General features: G+C 31.1%; 3 protein-coding genes across 3 annotated transcripts in view; 1 reads left to right on the forward strand and 2 right to left on the reverse strand.

Annotated features, from left to right (window-relative positions):
• LOC114325265 (cilia- and flagella-associated protein 58) overlaps positions 1 to 25,893 on the reverse strand; it is a 53,368-nt gene that overhangs the window by 2,491 nt on the left and 24,984 nt on the right. The window contains exon 10 of the mRNA XM_050648939.1: positions 3,592 to 3,763. Coding sequence (XP_050504896.1) covers positions 3,592 to 3,763 — 172 coding nt within the window. The remainder of the gene's footprint in view (positions 1 to 3,591; positions 3,764 to 25,893) is intronic.
• The window catches only part of LOC114325296 (triosephosphate isomerase-like), a 96,522-nt gene continuing 70,855 nt past the window's right edge, over positions 227 to 25,893 (forward strand). The window contains exon 1 of the mRNA XM_050648944.1: positions 227 to 369. Within this exon, the coding sequence (XP_050504901.1) occupies positions 303 to 369 (67 nt within the window). The 5' untranslated portion in view covers positions 227 to 302. The remainder of the gene's footprint in view (positions 370 to 25,893) is intronic.
• LOC114325038 (cytochrome c-like) lies at positions 12,775 to 13,245 on the reverse strand. Its single transcript, XM_028272964.2, has one exon. The coding sequence runs from the start codon at positions 13,159 to 13,161 to the stop codon at positions 12,841 to 12,843; it is 321 nt and encodes a 106-aa protein (XP_028128765.1). The 5' UTR covers positions 13,162 to 13,245; the 3' UTR covers positions 12,775 to 12,840.

Genomic DNA, 25,893 nt, shown 5'->3' on the forward strand with positions numbered 1-25,893 from the left:
CTCAATAAAAGAGATGACGGCATCCGTTTACCTTCGACTTGGAGACCCCTCCTAAAGAAAACATCGTCCGCTCCATCTACAAATACAATTCCAGCCGTCAAAAATCTTCGCGCCACTCCAAATAGTCTTCGCGCTAATTCCCACTCCGCCACGTCATCGACAGCCACGTCAGTCACATCAGTCCACGGTATAAATGACCGCCCCAGCGTCAGCAACAACAGTATTGCAGTGAGTAGTGAAGTAGTGAGTAGTGAGTGTAGTGTCTGGAGCCTCAGGAGACTGAGACCCCGGAAGCCCTGAAGATGACGTCAGAGAGGACGTCGAAAGCTCGGCCTAGAAACCAACGACGCGGTTCAACCCGGAAGCCTGGTGAGTTTAATTTTAATATTAATTCTTTTGTTGATATTGATTTTAGCTTTAAGTTTCATTGTATTAACCGCGGAAACCTTTCCGAACATATATATATATATATATATATATATATATATATATATATATATATATATATATATATATATATATATATATATATGTATATATATATGTATATATATATATATATATATATATATATATATATATATATATATATATATATATGTATATATATATATATATATATATATATATATATATATATATATATATATAACTTATTAAAATAAACATTATAGAATGTTGTTCTGAAGCTATTTCCTTGTGGAATTTTTGAAGTTATACTTCTTTAGGCGCGATTGAGATTGAGGGTGAATTTATATTGATCTGGACAGTATGGTATTAGTCGTTATACGGACTCTGATTGGGTGTTGAAATGATCTGTCAATAATAAATAATTGTTCAATATGAAGGTAAAAAAATGTAAAATATATTAGTTTTATTGTTGTGAGGACAGAAACAAAAAAGTTTATAATTGTAGTGACTTTTAAATAGTTTTTAAAGCAACAGGTACGTAATAATTGTAAATGTATCATAGGTACCTACCTATTTGAACCTACCAAAACACATAGTATGTAATACTTTTATTTACATAATTTGATTATCATCAAAATTTCTATCAATATTCACCTAATATATTGTTTTCTTACTCTATGTTTTGTTGTATTTTTTCAATTCTAAATCATTTCAATTCAAAATCAAAATAATTTGATTTAATTCAAAAATGTCAAAAGTTTAATCCGTTTAGTTAGTCGATCTTCGCAGATAATGACACATTGTCTCCGTGGCGAAGCGTTTAATGCGAATGAACCCCAATACAATGCCAATACCAACCGCGCTGATAAGTTGGTTCGAATCCCAATAGAAACTTTTATTTTTTTATTTTTTTTATACATTTTATGATTGTAAGTATATTTATTATATAATTTTATTTTCAGAAAATACGTATTTAGTTAAAAAAATTTCCAACAATTAATGTTCAGAAATCATTTGTGGCATTTTTAATGTGTTTGTGTGTGTTTTATTCTTTTATTATTTTAATTTTTGGCACTGTTTTAATAAAAATGTTTGAGAAGTAGTAGGTTAGTATAAATTAGTTTAATATTTATATAAAATATAAATAAAAAGTATATTAATTTGGTTTATAATCCTATAATCATATAATAGAAGTATAAATTCTTACGTGCGTACAAAGTACACACACATTCTTTTTATGATTAACTATTTAGATGGGAAATAAGCCACAATTAAATTGAAAAAATAATTTTATTAAGGTTTCGACACCCAAATCGGCTGCCGTTGTATTTTGACACCCGATTTGGGCGTGGAAACGTTAATAAAATTATTTTTTCAATTTAATTGTGGCTTATTTCCCATCTAAATAGTTAAACATTATAGAAGTGTTCAGGGACTTTCGGCCCTCGGTAATAATGTAATCTTTCATTCTGCGTTAAAATTTTTCAAAAATACTTACTTATTACTTTTCTCAGGATTCGAAAAAAATGAATGCATTTAAATAGCATTGGACCATTTTGCGCCTACCCTCTTAGGTTGATCGTTTTCGAGTTGTAAAAAATTTAACCTAATACTGAAAAAAGAATGAAAAATGACGATTTTCAAGACTTTTAAAAGCAAGCAAAAAATATTATTTTCGTAATAATAATTATCAAATACCTAAATTTAATATGAGCTCCCGGTAAGAATTTTTGCCATGTTTTATTCTAAAATATATTTTTTTAATTGCTAATGATGAAGGTTTCTTATGGGAAGACGGGCGATCGGCCTGCATTAACAACTAAAAAAAAAATCTTTTAAAATAAAATGAGCTCAAAATACTTATCAAGAATTGATAGAATCAGGCTTGAACTTGAATTTAGGTACTTCGTAATGTCAAAAATGATATTTTTTACTTGTTTTTAAGCCTTGAAAATCGTCATTTTCCGTTTCTTTTTTTTAGTTTTAAATTGTTCATAACTCGAAAACGAAAACGATCAAGTTAAAGGGAAAGGCGCAAAATGTCGCCTGTCAAAATTTTAAATGTGTTTTAAATGTATTCATTTTTTTCGAATCCTGACAAAACTAATAATAGGTCTGGATCCCGCGTATGAAAAAAAAGTTGATTAATAGCAAGCTGAAAATTTGTTAATAGCTTAAGGGTATCTAGTCGGATAAACTTTGATATATGGGAACACTGGAACAGGGGCTGTTTTAATTGTGGAACAGGTTAAAAATTTGGAACGGTCATACCACGAGAACGGCACATTTATTTTGTCCGACAGAACAGACTTAAACTCTTCGAACAGAGATTAAACTCTCATGCAAAAATCATACTGCTATTTATCACCTGTCATAATTCCTGTCATTTGACATATTCTACACGTTCCACTCATTAAAACGCCCATTTGGTGATAAATAGCAGTCTGATTTTTGCATGAGAGTTTAATCTCTGTTCGAAGAGTTTAAGTCTGTTCTGTCGGACAAAATACATGTGCCGTTTTCGTGATCTGACCGTTCCATATTTTTAACCTGTTCCACAATTAAAACTTCCCCTGTTCCAGTGTTCCCATATATCAAAGTTTGTCCGACTAGACACCCTTAAGCTATTAACAAATTTTCAGCTTGCTATTAATCAACTTTTTTTTCATACGCGGGATCCAGACCTATAAGTATTTTTGAAAAATTTAAACTCAGAATGAAATATTACATTATTACCCAGGGCCGAAAGTCCCTGAAAACTTCTATAATGTTTATTTTAATAAGTTACAGGGGTGGAAATAAAAGAGAAAATTTAGTGTGATCTTAAATTGTAAATATTTCATTCAAAAGGAACATTTTATTTATTCTAAGGGACTTTCGGCCCTCGGTAATAACGTATTCTTTCTTTCTGCGTTTAAATTTTTCAAAAATACTTATTAGTTTTGTCAGGATTAAAAAAAATGAATACATTTAAAACACATTAAAAATTTCGACATTTTGCGCCTTTCCCTTAAGAGAATAGTTACAAAAGACCTTTTTTGTTTCGAATGATCTAAAAAAATCTAAAATAATATCTGCACGGGTCGAAAAATAAAATTTGAAAAAAAAAATGAATTTAATGAAGGGAGTCGTTCTTATATCGGATCTTAGAGTAATATTTTTTATTAGTAAGTCACTTACCTTTAACTTATTCCCTCTCGATTTTAAGGCTCTCTGAGTCTTGCACAACTCTTCCTGTATCCCAGGTCCCGGCTGCCGTGCCACAACTTTCCTCAAATTGAGATACAACCTTTCCGCCTGCTTCAACTGCCTCTCTCTTTCGACGGCCAGCGAACCTTGCTGCAGCAATCTTCTGCAATTCGAAAAGAGATGATAATCAGACTCGTTTATATACGCATAGAGAGGGATATTGGTATTGGTGTCCGCGATCAAGGTGGAGGTTATGTAAGTTCTTCCAGCATAAGCGTTGCAGAATCATTTTGTTATTACTTAGTTGTTAATTATTATTTATACACTAAGCGCCAAAATTAACGCACCACCTTAAAAATGGGACATTTTTAATGTCTGATATTTCCTAAACCTGTTGTCCGATTTTAGTGATTTTTTAAATATTTTATAGCTTTATTCTTCAGGAATATCTCTGTAATAATATTGTTGCTAAACAGATAAGTGTCATTGTATACCGGGTGTAAGAATGATAGTGTGTTTTTTCCTCAAAGTTTGGAACACCCTGTGGGATATTCTAGCGTATATAAAATATTGAAATTAAAACTCAACTGGAACCTTAGGTTATCTTAACATTTTGCTTTTTGATTCATTCTCTTATGTTGGATAATAAAAAAAGTTAGGTACTTTAACAACTAGCAACGTTTTTCATCAATACAGGGTGTTTCTAAATAAGTGCGACAAACTTTGAGGGGTAATTCTGCATGCAAAAATAATGACCGTTTACTTTATAAACATGTTTCCGCAAATGCTTCGTTTCCTAGATGCGGGATGTTAAATTTTTTTCTTACAAACTGACGATTTATTTATTGCTCTAAAACCGGTTGTAATATGCAAATGAAATTTAGTGGGTTTTAAGAGGTCGTTATTGCGCATTTTTTGACGTACAACTAAGAATTTTATATTCACCATTGGCGTGCATACAGGTCATATTACCCGTATGCACGCCAATGGTGAATATAAAATTCTTAATTGTATGCCAAAAATGCCCAATAACTACCTCTTAAAACCTACCAAATTTCATTTGCATATCTCAACCGGTTTTAGAGCAATAAATAAATCGTCAGTTTGTACGAAAAAATTCAACATCCCATATCTCGGAAACGAAGCATTTGCGGACATATGTTTATAAAGCAAACGGTCATTATTTTTCATGGAGAATTACCCCTTAAAGTTTGTCGCACTTATTTAGAAACACCCTGTATTGATGAAAAACGTTGCTAGTTGTTAAGGTACCTAACTTTTTTATTATCCAACATAAGCGAATGAATCAAAAAGCAAAATGTTAAGAAAGCCTAAGGCTATAGTTGAGTTTTAATTTCAATATTTTATATACGCTAGAATATTCCACAGGGTGTTCCAAACTTTGAGAAAAAAACACACTATCATTGTTACACCCGGTATATAATGACACTTATCTGTTTAGCAACAATATTATTACATAGATATTCTTGAAGAATAAAGCTATAACCTATTAAAAATCACTAAAATCGGACAATAGGTTTAGGAAATATGAGACATTAAAAATGTCCAATTTTTAAGGTGGTGCGTTAATTTTGGCGATTAGTGTACAAGTTTTTGTGCTACACGCAGAGATGGGCAGAACTCTGAAGAAGACATTGACGAACGGCAATAAAAGCACTGAAGGCGGAAGTTGAGTTAAAACGGAAAAGAAGGAGAAGCGTCAAGATAAGATCATTTAGTTCTTCTTCATCCTTTATACAGGGTGTTTCATTGGGAAACGGAAATATTTTAATGGTAAATAGAGGTCACCGAGCAAGGGCGGATCCAGGACCGATTTTCGGGAGGGGCCATGAATTTTTTTGTGTAGGGGTACCGGAGGGTCTGGGGGTAATTTTTAAAAATTGGGAGTACAATAGTGAGTGTTAAGGCACTTTTCACATACTTTTGAGTACCATAGAGACATTTAAAACTTATAGTTATTTAAGTATTATTAAAGTACCGATTCTTACACATTTCTTCGGATCCATGTGCAGTTCTTTCAACAAGTTTAATACTATTTTTCCCAATGCTTCTACTGTCAGGCCTTGTTCTTCCTCTCTTTATAGATGATTTTCACTAATTATTTTTATATTCTCATAAGCGCCAATGAACTTGACAAAGTCTTCACGAATGTTGTTATTGTGTATTATGTATCTCAAATTTAGAGAAAGCTGTTCCACGTGGGAGACGTTGGTCATTTCGTCAAATATGACAGAGCAATAATTGCACTTTGAACCTGATTCATTATTTATTGTTCATTCCCCTCATTGCTAGGGCCAGCATCTTCGTCTAGAATCAGAAGGCTATCATCACGATGGCATCTTAAAGAAATATTTTGTCGACCTAAGAATATTATAGATGTTACTATTGGTCTTTCTCTATCTGTTTAGACCTCTGAGAGTCTATCTGGTTAATGACTGATTTTTGTGGGTTGCGATAACTTTGTAGAAAATCCAGCCCAACCTGAACGCGCACTCCTTGTGGTATGATGTTTGTTCATGGGTTTGTATGGCTCCGTCTTTGACCATGAGTTTGACGAAACATGTTAAAGGTTTCGTGACAAGACTTTGGGCTGTCATCCCTTTATTGTGACCATATTTTTCGTTAGAAAAATAGAACGCAATACTTGTAAAACAATCCCCTTTGACTGTGCCAAAGTACCAACCAATTCCTTTGTTCTAAGTGCTAGTGACCCAAGTAATGCTTCATTTCTTTTTTATTCTTTATATGTACAGAATATGGAAATTGATACGATTTTGATGACTGCCAATAGTTCTAAAAATTGACACTTTGTAAAATTATCAACATTTTGATTTTCAAAACATCCTATGTCATTCGTGAAGCTTCCATTACTGCTTTTGTTCAATTCTAGTCCAGAAAACATATTTATCTCCTGTTTTATACATACCTATATATGTGTTTGAAACTGAAAACATTTGAACTGCAAATATCTAAATTTATATTTTTTTTAATTCTCGGAGGGGGCCATGGGGGCCCCCTCCTTGGATCCGCCCTTGTCACCGAGCCGGTTCTAGATATACTACATTTTTTGCCCTACCGACTTTTATAACCTAGTTACAGGGTGTTTTATCGATTTTGCTCATTTCTTTCCTAAGCCATAACTTTAGAACGACCCTGTATATTTTTTTTATATTTGGTACACGTATGTCTCATCCAAAACCCAAACGACCGACATACCATAAGAAAAATCCAGGTCCGGATTAACAAAACATTATAAAGTAATTGTGACCTTAAAACAACACCCTGTATATTCAAATTTTGAAAATCTGTTTGCATATTTAAAAAGAGCACAAAAAAGTAAGTTTAATGGTTCGCTTCAATTTTTTGGCCAGACAATTTTATGACTTTAATTTTGAAATTATGTATATTGATTTTTTTAAGAACTGACATTAAAAAGCAGATATTATTAACTTTTAGTTATAAATTATTAAAGTTATTGAATAAATACTCATTTTAAAAATAGCCAATATTTATTTACCACATTGTAACAACCCAATTACTAATCACAAGAAAAATCCAGGTCCGGATTAACAAAAAAATATAAAGTAATTGTGACCTTGAAACAACACCCTGTTTATTGAAATTTTGAAAATTTGTTTGCGTATTTTAAAAGAGCAACGGCAGACATTTTGAAGAACTGTAATAATAGTTCAAATATTTTTAATTTATGTTAAGTTGTTGAATTGTTTAAACGAATTTTTTTTATTAGATATAGACGTTACTTTTTAATTCTTTACTAAATCATTAAAATACCCCAATTCTCGCAATTCTACTTTTTAATGATGTGCATACAGCTACAAGTACAGAGAATCCATGAAACCAGCGTAGTAAATAAGTATTAGGTATTTTTAAAATAAGTATTGATTCATTAACATTAAATTATTAAAAGTTAATATAACCTGGCTTTTAATCTCAGAGTTCTTTAAAATTTCAATATAATTTCAAAATTGATGTAATTAAATCAACGGCGCAAAAAATTAAGATGAACCTTTAATCACAGTTTTTATGATCTTTTAAAATGCGCAGACAAATTTCCAAAATTTCAATATACAGGGTGTTGGTTCAAGGTCACAATTACTTTATATTTTTTTGTTAATCCAGACCTGCATTTTGCTTGTCATTAGTAACTGGGTCGTTCCAATGTGGTAAATAAGTAGGTATTGATTATTTTTAAAATGAGTATTTATTCATCATCCTAGTATTTCATCATTCTGAGTACCTATTTATTCATTAACTTTAATAATTTATAACTAAAAGTTAATAATACCTGTTTTTTAATGTCAGAGTTCTTAAAAAATTCAATATAATTTCAAAATTAAAGTCATAAAATTGTCTAGCCGAAAAACTGAAGCGAACCATTAAACTTAGTTTTTTGTGCTCTTTTCAAATGTGCAAACAGATTTTCAAAATTTGAATATACAGGGTGTTGTTTTAAGGTCACAATTACTTTATAATTTTTTGTTAATCCGGACCTGGATTTTTCTTATGGTTAGAATGCCGGTCGTTTGGGTTTCGAATGAGACATATGTGTACCAAATATAAAAAAAATATACAGGGTGGTTCTAAAGTTATGGCTTAGGAAAGAAATGGGCAAAATCGATAAAACACCCTGTAACTCGGTTATAAAAGTCGGCAGGGCAAAAAATGTAGTATGTCTAGAACCGGCTAGGTGACCTCTATTCACAATTAAAGTATGTATTTCCTTTCCCAATGAAACACCCTATATAAGCAACTTCGCTTGTCTATTGGCGGGTTGTTGCCTCTATGGAAGATTGTCACTCCATATCGGTTCTACTTCTTCTACCACTTGTGATTTGTCCCTTACTATTTTAAGGACTCTTGTGCTCGCCATTCCACTAATGTGATTGCTCCATTCTTCTTTTCTAGTATCCACTCGTTTATACCCTGTACTTTACATTATTTTGTTCTGATCTCGCCACTCCTTATTCGGTCTCTCAACATGTTTTCTGCAATTCTTCCGATTATTCTCATTTCTGCTGTTTCCATCACTCTCTATGTTTTTACTGTGTCGGGTCTTGTTTCCTGTGCGTATGTCATTATTGATCTTACACTGACCTTATAAATTCTTGATTTCCTCTCAAAGTTAATGTGTTGGTTACGCCATATACTGTTATTAAAGCATCCTGCTAATCTATTTGCTCTTTGTGCTTATACAGGGTGATTGATTAGTAGAGTAAAGCTCAATAGCTCCGCTATAGTAATAGATAGCAATAAAAGTTAATAACAAAAATTTTAGCCACCTTTGAGCTTCACATTACAAAATTAGTTAGAATGTTACAGGGTGTTCGATAACACAGTGGCAGACCAAACTTTTGTTTTTTTAAATGGAACACCCTATATTTTATTTTAAATTGGAAATCCTGTTAACTTCTCCATCACAAAAATATAAAGGTTTGTTATGTTATACACGGTATTTACAAAGTTATAACCAATTTTATATGAAAATTGTAACAAGTTTAACTCCCTGTATAAATAAAAATAAGCAAAACAACAATGGTTTATTAACGCCATATTTTTTAACGTATTGTCAAAATTTTCAAGAATGGTCGATATTGCTAATTTTCTTTATATCAAATACAGGGTGAGTCAAAACGCAAGTACATTATTTTCTCAGTAATTTTAAATGTAACACCCTGTATTTTATATCAGTATTGCCATTACCGTACTTTAATTTTTAGATAACATTCCCTATGTCTAAATTTATTAGTTTTCGAGATATTTTGATTTTTCAATGGACCAGTAGCGTGGCCACCCAAATCACCAGAATTTAATAAACTGGACTGATTTTTTTGGGGTTACGTTAATAATGAAGTTTATAAAATACCTCCAACAACAAGGGATGAGATGAAAAATAGAATACAAAGTGTATTTCGATGTGTTAATTTACAAATGCTCCGTAGAGTAAGTAGCTCATTCAATGATCGTTTTTAGGCGTACATAAATGTGTTAGGAGATAATTTTGAACGCCTTCTATAATTAAATATTAAAAATATTTTATTAAAAGTAGCTTCTAATTTTTTCAAACATGTTTTTTTTTGCAAAATGTATTACTAATAAATTATGTTTCGTTCTTTATTTGTTACATTGTTACATTTACATACAAAAGTAGTGTTTAATTGTCTTCACAAAATATTGTATTTTGTGTTTGTGTGTTTTTTTGTAAAATTTATTACTAATTTTCTTTGTTTATTTGTTGCATTTAGATAAAAAGATAGTTTTTAATTGTTTCAAAAATGTTGCATGTAGTGGTTGGGTTTTTGTTTGTAAAATGAATTACTAATAAATTATTTTTATTTCTTTATTTGCTACAGTGTTACATTGATTACCGGATTGATAATCGGTAATCTTTAATTGTCAATTCAGTCATGGCTTACTTAAAATTTACACAAATTTAAACACCTAAAGTAATTTGCTCTCAAAAATGAAAATATCTCGAAAACTAATAAATTTGGGCATAGGGAATGTTATATAAAAATTAAAGTACGTTAATGTTACTTTTCAATAATGATATAAAATACAGGGTGTTCCATTTAACATTACTGAGAAAATAATGTACTTGCGTTTTGACTCACCCTGTATTTGATATAAAGAAAATTAGCAATATCGACCATTCTTGAACATTTTGACAATACGTTAAAAAATATGGCGTTAATAAACCATTGTTGTTTTGCTTATTTTTATTTATACAGGGAGTTGAACTTGTTACGATTTTCATACAAAATTGGTTATAACTTTGTAAATACCCTGTAATATTACGAACCTTTATATTTTTGTGATGGAGAAGTTAACAGGATTTCGAATATAAAATAAAATATAGGGTGTTTCATTTAAAAAAACATAAGTTTGGTCTGCCACTGTGTTATCGAACACCCTGTAACATTCTAACTAATTTTGTAATGTGAAACTCAAAGGTGGCTAAAATTTTTGTTATTAACTTTTATTGCTATCTATTACTATAGCGGAGCTATTGAGCTTTACCCTACTAATCAATCACCCTGTATAATCTTTTACTTCTTTCTCAACGTCTCCATAGCTGGACAGTGTAATTCCTAGGTACTTTATTACCATTATTTGTTCAGTGCTAGCTCTATCGACTTCAAGTTTACATCTTATTGGTTCTTTACTGATTACTGTTGTTCTTATTTTATGTTAAATTATTTTGCTCTTGTATTAAATCTGTGAATCAGTTTTTGAAGGCTTTCTTCATTTTGGACTATCACTATTGCATCGTCTGCGTAACAGAGAATTTTAATTTCGTTGTTCACCATTTTGTACCGCCTTGCTCTATTTACGCTCTTTATGACTTCATCCATGATTGGATTGAATAGCATAGTGTTTAGTGAATTTCCCTGTCTTAATCCATTGCCTGTATCTGTAGGTTCCGTAAGTTGTCCATCTATTCTATCGTCCATATTGTTTTGATATATATTTTCAATGGTTTTTAGAATAGCCAGCTGGATCTATCTCTTTATTTTACAAGAAATGCATTAGGTACATCTTTATGCCTTACTCTGTCAAATACGTTCTTCAAGTCGATCAAACATAGGCGTCATGCTCCAGTTCTTTTGAGAATCGTTCCTAGTACTCGTTTTTCATTATTCTTACATAATATGCATGTGTTTTATTTTTTATTCTCTTGTAATTTTCATACGCTTGTTATGTCTCGATTGACATATGTACTTCAGGTAAGCTCTTTTTTTTCCTTGCATTTTTTCTTCACATGTGTTCAAAACCACTGAGTTATCCGCTTTGGGAGAAACTTGCTTTTATTTATCTTTCTTTCCTTTTTTATTTATCTTTCTTTCTTTCCTTTCTTAAGATATTTGCTTTTATTTTTCCCAGCTTTCCGCGACTCTATCGCTGTGGATGATATTGTGTTTCTGCATTATTTGTCTTTTATTCTTTTTTGTTATATAAATATCTTGTTGTGTCGTCCTACAGATTTTGAACGTTTATCTTTGTGGTTCAAATATACGTTCAAAATACACGTAGGTGTCAGGTGCACAGATATCAATATTCTTCTCTTTAAGTTCTTTGGTCATTTCTTGTTCTCTTGTGGTTAGTGATTTTACATTCTACATACAGATTAGGCAAATATTTTTCAATAATTGATGGATTCGACCGTTACTTGATGGAAGTTCATTTTATCTAACAATAAAACACTGAAAACTTTTGTTCTCTATACTTCCACAAAATTTATTATTTACAACTATGTGACTACAGCTGTTTCGGCATAGTGCCTTTCTCAAGTGATATAATTTACAATCTGTTTGCCTTTTTAAGTCTCTAACTGAAGAGGTTGAGGAGTGGGGAGCTGTTTTTCTCGAGTTGGTCATTCAGAATTATATCTGTATTTTTTAGTTTATTAATTTCCATAGATTCTAAAAAAGATAGCTTAAGGCCTTTATTTTGGATATGCAGAATTTGAAACTCTTCATTGAAAGAATGATTATGATCTAGAAGGTGAAGTGCGTATGTAGAAGTGTCTGGTTTTTCTATTGTTGAAAGCCCTTTTGTGTTCTGCTATCCGTTTGTCAAAAGTTCTACCAGTTTGACCGATGTACGTTTTCGGACAGTCACCACAAGTTAGTTTGTACACACCACTCTGTAGTTGCTTTCTCTTTCGGCTTTCTTTTTTTAGAATCTATGGAAATTAATAAACTGAAAAATACAGATATAATTCTGAATGACCAACTCGAGACAAACAGCTCCCCACTCCTCAACCTCTTCAGTTAGAGACTTAAAAAGGCAAACACATTGTAAATTATATCACTTGAGAAAGGCACTATGCCGAAACAGCTGTAGTCACATAGTTGTAAATAATAAATTTTGTGGAAGTATAGAGAACAAAAGTTTTCAGTGTTTTATTGTTAAATATTTTTCATTTTCGTTTTCTTGCGTTGGCCGTCTTCGTTGAATTCGTCCTATCCCGAAACATATTCTTGTCTCTATGAGCAAAATAGTTATAATTTATTGTTTAATCTATTGTTAAAAAACAATAATTTGAGAGATAAAACCTATTAAAAATGTATTTAAAGAAAAATCTACGTTGAATCATTAATAATTATAGTAGTAGGATCTTTTAACAAGACCTTATACTAATTACCAAATGTTTATTCAATTAAATATTACAATTCTAACAAACGAAATATCATAAACTTAAATAGTTTTAAGGTAACTTATCAGGTCCGCTCTGTCATTCGCCTTTTTCAATCCCGCAAACACCATCTTGGTGCCCGGTATGTACTTCTTCGGATTTTCCAGGTACTCAAACAACGTGTCTTCCGTCCATGTCACCCCTTTGCTCTTATTAGCGTCCGAGTAAGTGTACGAAGGGGCTGTTCCTGCTTTTCTTCCCATGATACCGTGCAAATTGGGCCCCAATTTGTGTTTACCACCTTGCTCTACCGTGTGACACTGGGCGCATCTTTGCTGGAAGAGCTTCCTGCCTGATTCTACATTGCCCGCAGGGATGCCCATTGCATTAAGAAACAGTCACTGTTTGGTAAATATTTCAAAACTTTTGCTATGATTTTAGAAACTGTCAAATTTTGAAAGATTATTGACAATGCCATCGATATAAGTGATTTATGTTTAGGCAGAACTGACGTCACCGTAATAATTCAGAACAGGCAACCGAAGCTATTTTCTTCTGGCATTTTTAGTCTAGTCGTAGGAGACAAAAATAACTGAATCTCTATAAATCATATAATACGAACAATATAAATTTTGCTGAGAATGTCATTATTGCAATTTTTACAATATTTTACCGTTAGTTAATGGACTAACGTGTAAAAGGAAATATCGAACTGGTATGGTACTACGGGTGTGGAAGCCAATGAGAGAAAATAAATAGAAAATAACAGAATGGAACCCCATTCTCAGACGAAAGAAATATTGAGATATCTTCTTTTGATATTAGATGCCCATCTTCTAGGTAGAGGTAGGTTCTAGGTAGAGATAAATAGGAAAGTTTGATAGCGGAAAGACAGTGAAGTCTCTAATATCCTTTATAGCCCGATCAAAGAACAATTTGACCCAAAAAAAAATAAAGGAAGGATGAAAATTTGGGAATAGGTAGTTGAAATTGTCTATTATTATATAAGAAAAAGTTTACAATTCTACATCCCCTCCATTTTACAAAAATAGAGGGGAATACCCCCTCTCGAAGGTGAAAAATATACATTCAAAATAAGTCAGGAATTGGATAAAATGACTAATTCTAAGCAACTTTTGTTCTATAGAGTTTTTTCCCTACGTCAATACTTTTCGAGTTATTTGCAAGTGAATATGTTCATTTTTAACAGAAAAAAACATGGTTTTGGACGGTTTTTCGGAGATAACTCAAAAAGTAAGTATTTCAGCGAAAAAAATATTCTTAGCAAAAATATACTTCATAAAAAACTGAAAAAAATGGTGTATGCTTGAGGTCTATAGACCCAGTAGAAGCAGAGTTGTAGCTAATTAAAAGTAGGTTCTTCTTCATCAAATTCCAAATCGAATATTTCAATGTGAAATAACCCAAAAACGGAGCACTTTTCGGAGAAATTCATTTCAACTTTTTTAAAGTGTTTAAAAAAAAGGATTATTTTTGTTTTTTTAAAAAACTTGTAACATTAAAAGTAACTGAGTTACGCTCAAAATATTGTTGGTCCCTTTTATTTTTTGGTAAAAAAATCGCGAAAATCACCCCCTAATTAGCATCACAAATAAATTTTATCGTTACCACTTCACAAGTTACTTTGCTTATGTATTATTTATATGATCTGTAAGTTTCATCGGTTCAAAGTGCTTATTTTTGAAAAAGCTGTAGTTAAAATGGCTTGAACGAGTAACTAATCACGAGTTTAGGCAAATTTTGAACAGCCATAGCATAATCAATTTTAGTATAACAAGAAAACAAAAAAGGAAAAATATTCAGAAAAGCAAAACGTACATTTTATTATTCTTTAAGATTTTTGGTATTAAAGTCCTTTTACCCTATGACGACCGGTATGTAATTAAGATATGATCAGTGGGCCTCAAACAGTGGGGCGTTAATATTTAATTCCTATCGCTTGAAAAGTAAAAATATTTAATTTCCTGTATTTTATGTTCAGTAATAATATTGGATTTTACTGTATCAAGGCAAATAAAATGATTATAATATGTATATACAGGGCGTGCTAAAAGAAGTGGGACGGAATATTTCGATTACTCGAAATTATTTGTCGACATCAAATGTTCATAAAGATCTCTATAAATCTCTATTTTGCGTAGAGTGAAAATTATACGAATTGCTTTGCATGCAGTAAAGTTGGAAAATACTTGCCAAGTTGCTGGTATGTCCAAATTTGAATAAAATACATCCAAGACTTTAGTTTCTGCAGACACTGTATTAAATATAACCTTGAAACAAATTGGCACTAAATCACTTCCGAGTTTTCAACAAAACAAAAGGTTTAAACACGTGTAGTCCAGTAATTAATACCGAAGCTATTGAGAGTATGCAGTCCAGTAATTAGACCGAAGGTACTTTATCGTTTAACTAAAACACACCGCTTTGCAAGTCCGAATTGAATTCCCGAAACACTTCTTTTTAGCAAACGATTTGTCCTATTCACTGTCTGATATTTCACTATCAGAGTCGTCACTATCTGAATTGTCTATCCGAATAATTAGAGGCCGGACCTCGTCTGTAACTCGCTCGGTTTGAAAAGACTTAACGATTATGTCTTCCGTATGTCTAATACAATTTTGCCATTGTACTGCTTTTATTTGTTCTAGCGATTATTTCCATAAATTAAGAACGCTAGCGTCATCTGTTGTTTTGGACGCATGTTTATCATAAAAATTTTTGGCTATACCCCAAACTAACTCAATTGCCTTATAGTGGCAATGGTAGGGCTGAAGTCGAAGAACTTCATGGCCATATTTAAGAGCCATTTGGTCAGTAACAAATTTCTTTTGAACTTTGTGCTCTCCACCTCCACACCTTTGAAGTAAATCAACTTTTAAAAATATGTCACTGTGATAAATTTATTTACTTCATCCTCACTCATGTTATTAATTCTTCGGAATGTCCTCTCTGAGATACCGCAAGCATCGCATGTGCGTTTCTGAACTGCCATAACAGATGTCAATGGACCCATATTATTTTTTTCCAAATTGAAATAACTTTCGACTTTCAGAACTAAACGCCGTTCTTCTGGAGACAACACTCTACGTTTCTCCAAATTATTCATTTTACTTTGAAGTACCGCTTCACTACACTACTATAAAAAAATAGGTATGTACTTATATACAACTACTACACCCTAAAAAGGACGAGGGTTGTACAACAGACGAAACAATCGAATAAAAATTATTTAACAGCCAATGCTATAATAACAGGCATAAACACTGCATTGATTGTGATTGCAAAAACCATTGGCATGTTTTAAATAAGATTTTTGCTTATTATGTATTAAACAACACCAATACAACCCACGACCATCCATTAATTTTTAACGATACACAGAAGTGTAATTTGATGACAAGTTTGAATTTGATCTACTTTGTTGATAACAGTGTCGTTAACAGAAAGATATTTTTAAATAGCATGAATCATTTTTCAATGATTGTGTGTCTTTAAGAAATACATATACACTAAACAAATTTTTAAAGTGTGAATAAAGAAGATTGCATTTATTATGACACATGGTATATACTCCTTATTTTTCAAATAATATATTCTCGTAAAGGCATAACTTTGATTATTGGGTAAACCTACTACCTCAGAAGAAATTAAAAAAAAATAACATGTAATAAATTCACTGTTTAAATAAATATTCCGTACTCGTACTATTGCAAAAAAATATTAAAACCAATAAACGATAACTTGTTGAGGAGTGCTGATTGAAAGAACAGACCAGTAAAATGTTATCATAAAGGTAGTGTAAAATATATCGCCGCTTATCTGCTCCGCTAGTAACAAACTTATCAGCATTTAATGGCAAAGCGGTCTTGTTAGCTGAAAAAAACTTTACTAATAATTTTTAAGTAAATTCCATGAACAATTCCATTTTTTTCAAAATAAAAAAAAAATGTTTTATTTAAACCCAATTTTTTTCAAAACTGAGCACTTTGAACCAATGATACTTATAGATAATATTATAAACAATACATAAGTAAAGTAACTTGTGAAGCGGTTACGATTAATTTTATTTGGAAAGCTAATTAGGGGGTGATTTTCGCGATTTTTGTACCAAAAAATAAAAGGGACCAACAATATTTTGAGCGTAACTCACTTATTTTTAATGTTAGAATTTTTTTTAAAAAACAAAAAATAAACCTTTTTTAAACACTTTAAAAAAGTTGTAATGGATTTTCCCCGAAAAGTGCTCTGTTTTTTGGTTATTTCACATTGAAATATTCGATTTGGAATTTGGCGAAGAAGAACCTACTTTTCATTAGCTACAACTCTGCTTATACTGGGTCTGCAGACCTCACGCGGACACCATTTTTTTCAATTTTTATAAGCTATATTTTTACTAAGAATATTTTTTTCGCTAGAGTACTTACTTTTTGAGTTATCTGCGAAAAACCGTCCATTAACATGTTTTTTTTAATGTTGTTCTGAAGCTATTTCCTTGTGTCATTTTTACAATCAACTATTTTTAATGGGAAATAAGCCACAATTTTACCAAAAAAAAATGATTTTATTAACGTTTCGTTTTTTTTTATTTTCGTTTATTTTCGAAAAGGTAATAAAATCATTTTTTTGGTAAAATTGTGGCTTATTTCCCATTAAAAATAGTTGAATGTTTTTTTTTTTGTTAAAAATGAACATATTCACTCGCAAATAACTCGAAAAGTATTGACTTAGTGAAAAAACTCTATAGAACAAAAGTTGCTTAGAATTAGACATTTTATCGAGAAAATATTTTTCACCCCGTATTTCCCAATTTTTGTAAAATGGAGGGGATGTAGAATTGTAAACTTTTTCTTATATAATAATAGACAATTTCAACTACCTATTTCCAAATTTTCATCCTTACTTTAGTTTTTTGGAGGTTTTCGTAAAATTTTGTGTTCCCTGATCGGGCTATTAATATATTTGGCAAAAATCAGATAATAGAATCATGGCTCTATATAGACATTGATAGACAGGAACAACTTAATAATTATAGAAGTTATCTGCTCTTCATAAAGTTATTCATAAAAAGATTAATCAAAAATGATTAATACACAATTAATAGTAATTGTTCAATTAACACTTAACAATAAAACAGAATCATATAAATAATATAAATATTGTATTTATGCATTATTATCGTATCGATGATTATACAATCATCAGTAATTTTTTTTATCCTACCCACGAGATTTTTATACGTAATGCATTAGATAAATATTACCTCAATAGACCAAGAGCCGTGTAGTAAAAATTTGTAAAAGTAATGATTATTGTAGGCACCGTAAGAGTCTTTAACTTAAATAATAGAAAAAAAATAAAAGATAAAAACTTTATTTGTAAAAGGTATATTTAAAATCCATAAAAAGGATTATATCACAACGGAACGTTTTCGAAATCAATATTCCATCATCAGTGTTATCACAGGTCACATTACATGTTTTAAGCCACCAAGATATACGGGTAAAAACCCTTAATAGTCCAGGAACCAAAGCTTTTCACCTCGCAATGTTATAGAATGGATCGATTTGCTTGAAAATTTGAAAATAAGTAGTGGATAGTCCAAGGATCAAAAAATATATGATGCCGAAAGGCGCTTTTACCATGGGGGTGGTTGCCACCCCATCTCGGGGGTGGAAATTTTTTATTATATTTTGACCGCAAAAGTTCATAAAAACATTCATTCTAAGCAAAAGTTCTATACATTTTTTTGCTAAAATGAATAGTTTTCGATTTATTGGCTATCGAAAGTGTTAGTTTATATATCGAAAAATTCAATGTTTTTCGATTACTTACTCATTTACGTTTCACTCAATTTTTACTGTAAAAAAATTTTTTCAAACCAAATTCTTGGGAATAAAATAACCTACAATTTAATATTTAAACATTTTTTTGTATCTCAGATGCTAATCTTTCTATTCTGAAGAAAATGGCATTTTTTACCAAACTACATTAATTCGTTTTTCGTTTTAACTTCAAATTTTTTAAAAACTAATCATTCTAAGCCAGTCAAACTTCTAGTATCTTTTAATAATACATAAATAAAGAAGAATGAATAAGGCCAACGACTAAAAACACCGCTAACTTACATTATTATGCTTCCAATTGGATTTCTCCTTTTTTTGTTCAAAAAATATATTGATTTTTTAACCGTAACTTTTTTATTTTTATCTTAGAAAGTTTGGTAAAAAAGAATTTTGTAGGTTTTTACAAGATCTATAAGGCTATTGATATTAAATCCATTTAATATCTTTAATCGCAAAAAGAGGTGACTTTGAAAGGGTTGGTAAAGGTGGTTTTTGCATGTTATTACAAGTTATAATTATCAATAGCTCACTCAATTTTTATCGTAGAAAAAATTTTTGCAAACCAAGTTCTTGGGAATTAAATAAGCTACAATTTAGTATTGAAACATTTTTTCGTGTCTGTGATTCTAATCTTTCTATTCGGAAGAAAAAGGAATTTTTTACCAAAATACAACAATTCGTTATTAGCTTTTAACTCCATTCTTTTTAAAACTAATCATTCTAAGCCGGTCATACTTCTAGAATCTATTAATAATACATAAATAAAGAAGACAAAATAAGGTAAATGACTAATTTTAATTACTTGTGGGATCGGTACTCACCGGAGGGACCGCAGACGTTCGGATACAATTAGCGTCTCTTTGCAAAGACAATGACGTCGATTTTGCAAAGTAACAAGACACTTACTCAACACACACACACACTTACTCTGGGCTAATTAGCAAAATTCATGGAAAAGTTATTTACCAGCAATTTTATTGCTGGAATCGAATTATTAGATCCTATATATTAATAATATAGGTATGCAAAGTCCGCAGATAGTGTGCTACTTTTTTTATAAACAAAATGGCATCGATAAATCGTATTTTTTTCAATTATTGCTCTATAACTTTGAGGATTTTAACTTTACAACAAAAACACCCAAATAAAAATTCGCCGCAATTAAATTCTGCATAGAGATATGTTTTTCACGATTTGCTCCGACGAAAATTTTCCTCGGAAAATGCGGGTTTTCCTAACAAAAACTCTAATTTTCAAATAAAGTTTTAGGTAAGTAATTATTAATCAATAATTAAATAACTTAGTGACATCAAAGCTTTCTTGGTATAGATTGTAATTCCAGAAGCCGGTGAAAATTAAACGAATATTTTAGCAACAATTCAATTGTTAATTAACAAATTACGATCGCAATAATAAACAAAATAATCATGATACATTGATCAAACTTATAAAGATTATAAAGATGAGATGCTTATTTAATATTTTATCGACAAAATATAAATTTTTCTTTTTTTTGCATAATCTTTAAATTTTGAAAAAAAAAATAGTTATAATACGCTGGTCTAATTAGTAAAGTACAAAGAAAGGTTATTTACCAGCAATTTTATTGCTGGAATCGAATTATAAGATCCTATATATTATTATTATAGGTATGCAAAGTCCGCATATAGTGTGCTACTTTTTTTATAAACAAAATGGCGCCGACAAATCTTATTTTTTTTCAATTATTGCTCTATAACTCCGAAGATTTTAACTTTACACCAAAAACACTCAAATAAAAATTCACCCCAATTTAATTCTGCATAGAGACATGTTTTTTCCGATTTGCTCCGACGAAAATTTTCCTCGGAAAATGTGGGTTTTCCCAACAAAATCTCGAATTTTCAAATAAATTTTTTGGGCCAGTAAATATTTATCAATAATTATATAGCGTGGTGAAATAAAAGCTTTCTTGTTATAGATTATAAATTCAGAAGCCGGTAAAAATGAAACGAATATTTTAGCAACAATTCAATTGTTAATTAACAATTTACAGTCGCAATAACAACCAAAATAATCATGAGACATTGATCAAACTTAGAAAGATTATAAAGGTGTGATGCCTATTTAATATTTTGTCGACAAAATATAAATTTTTCATTTTTTTGCATAATCTTTAAATGTTTAAAAAAAATTGTTATAAACAAATTAACATTTCTCAGAAATTGTTCATTATATTCTAATTTAAAAAAATACTTAAAATGCGTATTTCATAGGTATTGAAAATGAATGCTTTAAAAAAATTTTCCAACCATTTGCAAAAAAGTTATGAAACAGCAAACTAAATATACGAAATCTCCGTTGTTTATAATTAGTTTTAATTGTTTCAAAGCTTAAAAGTGAGTCTATGGTACAACCTAATTACTCACAAAGAATGTCAAAAATTACTGCAATGGTTATATTTTAATCAAAGATTAAAAACACTTTTTTTTGTAATTTTTAGCGCAAACGTAGGCCTGATACAGAGTCGGAGCTAAAATGTTCACTCGAAGCGACTGACACGCAGCATGCATTATTTATTAAAAGTGTACATCACGCGGCCCGTCGTCACTCCGAGTGAAAATGTTAGCTACAGTACTGTGTTATTCTACTTTCGCGCGTGTAAATTACAAAAAAATATATGTATAATCTTTAATTAAAATATAACTATTAAACTGATAATCTATATTTTTTTGTAAATAATTAGCTTGTACTTTAAACTCACTTCTACGCTTTGAAAGAATTAAAAAAAAGTATGAACACAGTAGTAATCATATGATTACTTTGCTGGTTCATACCGTTTTTACAAATGGTTGCAAAAAAGTTTTAAAGCATTCATTTTAAAGATATTTAAAATGCCCATTTTAGCTATTTTTTAAATTATAATATAATAAAAACTTTCTGAGAAACGTTAATTTGTTTATAACTATTTTTTTTAAACATTTTAATATTATGCAAAAAAATAAAAAATTCATATTTTGTCGACAAAATATTAAATAGGCATCTCATCTTTATAAGATTTCAAAGCTTGATCAGTGTATCATAATTATTTTGGTTATTATTGCGACCGTAAATTATTAATTTACAATTGAATTGTTGCTTAAATATTCGTTTAATTTTCATCAGCTTCTGGAACTATAATCTAAACCAAAAAGGCTTTTAAGTCACCAAATTATTTAATTATTGGTGGATAATTACTTATCTAAAACTTTATTTGAAAATTAAAGATTTTGTTGGGAAAACCCGCATTTTCCGAGGAAAACTTTCGTCGAAGCAGATCGGAAAAAACGCGTCTCTATGCAGAATTTAATCACGGTGAATTTTTATTTGGGTGTTTTTGTTGTAAAGTTAAAATCTTCGGAGTTATAGAGCAATAATTGAAAAAAACACGATTTTCGTGCGCCATTTTGTTTATAAAAAAAGTAGCACACTATCTGAGGACTTTGCATACCTATAATATTAATATATAGGATCTTATAATTCGATTCCAGCAATAAAATTGCTGGTAAATAACTTTTCCCAAAAATGGCCTATTCTCCGATAATCAGCCCAGACTAACTACACATTACACCTGACTTAGTGATAAGTTATACAATTACGTGGCTAAAGGTTCTAGTTCTAAATCAAGGCCAGAATCAGAGAAAAAAAATTTAATTAGAGTGGTGAATATGGGGTTGATTCAGATCACTTTTTCGCTGAAAAAAATAGGGACTGACATTCTTTTCATTATAAGTCACTTACTTTTTGAGCTAGAGACTTTTTTTATTTCTGTGGATTTTTTTTTATTTTATAATGGCTTTGGCTTAGCCAATAAGCCAGACTATTTGTTTTTTGTATGGTATTACAATAACAATTAATTTAATCATCTGAGCCTACTTATAATCTAAATTTACAGTGTGTTATAATATTCATGGATACATTTTTCAATTTTGTGTGATATGTTTACAATTATTTTTAATTTTCTTACCTAAGCCTATTTAAAATTTAAATTTACAGGACGTTACATATTTGTAAAGACATTTTAACGTCTGCTTATTATTTGAAAAAATAATTTCATTTAAATTAATAGGTAAAGGGCAATTTAGATCAACTAACTCTTCATACATTATTTTAATATTTTGTCTGTACTGTCCACACTCCAATATAAAAAAAAATAGTTTTGTTTATTTTTTCAAAAGGTACATTTTTGTTCAGCAAAGCTGTTTTGATAAAATGAAAACTTTTTGAGTTATTAACAGAAAACTGATTAAAAACACTATTTTTTTCGATATAAAACTAACACTTTCAATAGCGAATAAGTCGAAAACTAGTAATTTTATAAAAAAAATGTATAGTACGTTTTTTGCTTAGAATGAATGTTTTTACCAACTTTTGCGGTCAAAATATAATAAAAAATTTCCACCCCCGTGATGGGGTGGCAATCACCCCCATGGTCAAAGCGACTTTCCGCATCATATAGATTTTGAACCTTAGGCTATCCACTACTTATTCTCAAATTTTCAAGCAAATCGATCTATTCTGTAAAAATTGCGAGGTTTTGTCCTATTTTAAGCTTCATGACTTGGACTAAAAGCTGTTTTAAAATTGTGAAGTTTACATTATATTATAAAAATTTAAGGGATGTTAAAAATATTCCCAGATTAATTATCAGCATCAGATGACATCAACCATATTGGTTGTAATGTTTAAAGGTTGGACCTTACATGGTAGAGTTTAGATGACAACTGTTCAAAATTGAGCCCTGTTCATTGTCGGATGTTTCTTAGCCACGGTAGTATTTTTCTTCCTATCCTCCTCCTTTCTTTCCCTCGATCTTTCCTTTCACTATAAGTTGAGCATGTTGATACTTATTATTTCTCAGTATGTGGCCTAGGTATGATCTTTTTCCAACTTTCGCTGTGTTGAAAAGTTCTCTTTCCTTGCCTATTCGATGCAGCACTTCTTCGTTTGTGGTATGCGATGTCCATGAAATTTTGAGGATTCTCCGGTAGATCCACATTTCAAAGGTCTCCATTTTATTTACGGTTGATGTTTTAAGGGTCTGTTATATCTGCAGATTGAATAGGTAGAACATTTCGATAAATATATTTTGACAACTAATAAAATATGAACTGACATAACTACATATAACATTACATAACAACTGCTATAAATAGAGGAGGATACTATAATCTCCCACGCTATTTTGAACTTAAAAAAATAGAAAAGAATTAAAAACCTAAATCTAAAATCTTGACTTGAAAAGTCGAATTCGTTCAGATCTTCTTAACTGTGGAAGATCATTACGTTCTTCAACAGCAGGTTCATTAATGGGTACCGCAGCAGGTTCATTAATGGGTAACGCAGCAGGTTCATTAATGGGTACCAGTTCATTATCAGGATGATCAGGTTCTATCATTGGATCTACATTTTCGTTGATTGGATTTGGATGTAAATGGACTGGAGGTTGGATAGATGTCAGAAGATGCAGGGGGAGTTCTTGATACTGTGGCTGATAATGAATTACTTCTGGTTCGTTTACAAAGGTTACATTCTTTTTAGGTACCATGGTTTTACGAATTTGGTCAATGTGACGTTTTAAACAATAGCCATCATCAAGTTGGACTTCGTAATGTAACAATCCATACTTTTAACAATTGTGCCAAATTTCCAAAGTTCCTGGTTACCTTGGTAATACCGTACTTGTACTCTCTCCCCCACATTTAATTGTCTTGCACCATTGGGTTGATTTTCTGATCTTCTAAGTTTTGGTGGACGTAGTGCGTCGAGTTTGATTCTTAAACATCTGTTCAGGTACATTTCAGCTGGTGATTTTCCACAGGAAAGTGGTGTCGCTCTATATTTTAAAAGAATTTCTTGTACTTTCTTACTCATGGGTAAACGATCAGTAGACATAGCTTTTAGTCTCATTTTTAGGGTTTGAACGTTTCGTTCAGCTAAGCCGTTTGTAGCAGGATGACCAGGAGCAATAAACTTTTGAAAAATACCATGAGTTTTTGAAAATTTTTTAAATTGATCACTTACAAAAATTGTAGCGTTGTCTGACACCATAACCTGAGGATATCCGTGAGTAGAACATATCTCTAACAGAAGATCGATGGTTTTTCTGATGTTGGCGCATCCCTAAGAATTTTGATTTCAGCCCAGCGTGATTTAGCGTCAACCACAACAAAAAAATAAAAACCTTGGAATGGACCCGCATAATCAATATGGATGCGGTCCCAATTTTCTGTTGGAGTATCCCAGTGGTGCAGTGGAGCTTTTGAAGGTGATTTTCGAATTTCAGCGCAAGGTTGACATGACTTGACCATAATTTCAATGTCTTTGTCAATGTTTTTCCAATAGCAATACTTTCTTGCAAGTTGTTTCATCTTTGTAATACCTATGTGAGTTCTGTGGAGTTCCGATAGGACCAGTCGTTGGAGTTGAGTTGGAATAACAATTCTCTACGGTATTACCAAGGTAACCAGGAACTTTGGAAATTTGGCACAATTGTTAACAGTATGGTTGTTAATTTGAATTATCTGTTCGATATTTCAGGAGTTTTCAGAAACCAACATATATTTGGTTTTTTCCTCGTGTATCACAAGTCCTAATTCACTTGCCGCGTCCGCAAGTCTTGTAAAATACTGCACCATGTCTCTCACACTTCTGCCCACTATAACTATAACGTCAGCGAATGCGAGAATTTGCGTCGATCTATTAAAAATAATTCCATTCATTCTAATATTTAATTTTCTCAATGCCTTTTCCAAGGATTATTAAAGAGGAGACAGGCCAGCGCGTCCCTCTGTCTTAAACCTTAGACCATTATTAATGTCAAAGAATGTCGAGTTTTCTCCTTGAATTCTAACGCACGAGCTTACATTTTGCATTGTTAGTTGGGTCAACTTAACCAAATTCGGTGGGATCCCATCCTCGTCGCCAATTTGTTATATCTGCAGATTGAATAGGTAGAACATTTCGATAAATATATTTTGACAACTAATAAAATATGAACTGACATAACTACATATAACATTACATAACAACTGCTATAAATAGAGGAGGATACTATAGGGTCCATGTCTCAACTGCATAGACAAAAGTCGATCAGACGTAGAATTTTGATAAACGTAATCGAATTTCGAGTTTTATTCCAGAATCACAAATAGGGGAGTGCATATAGATTTTCACTTCGAAAAAAAAAAAAAACAAACAAGATAGAACTTTTTGTAATTTCATTAAGAAATG

This window comes from Diabrotica virgifera, chromosome 4 (genome assembly GCF_917563875.1).
Source record: "Diabrotica virgifera virgifera chromosome 4, PGI_DIABVI_V3a".
NCBI lineage: Eukaryota > Metazoa > Arthropoda > Insecta > Coleoptera > Chrysomelidae > Diabrotica > Diabrotica virgifera.

What these genes read in the sequence shown, in the direction of transcription:
- LOC114325038 (XM_028272964.2), bottom strand. Translation starts at nt 13,161, where the DNA reads ATGGGCATCCCTGCGGGCAATGTAGAATCAGGCAGGAAGCTCTTCCAG.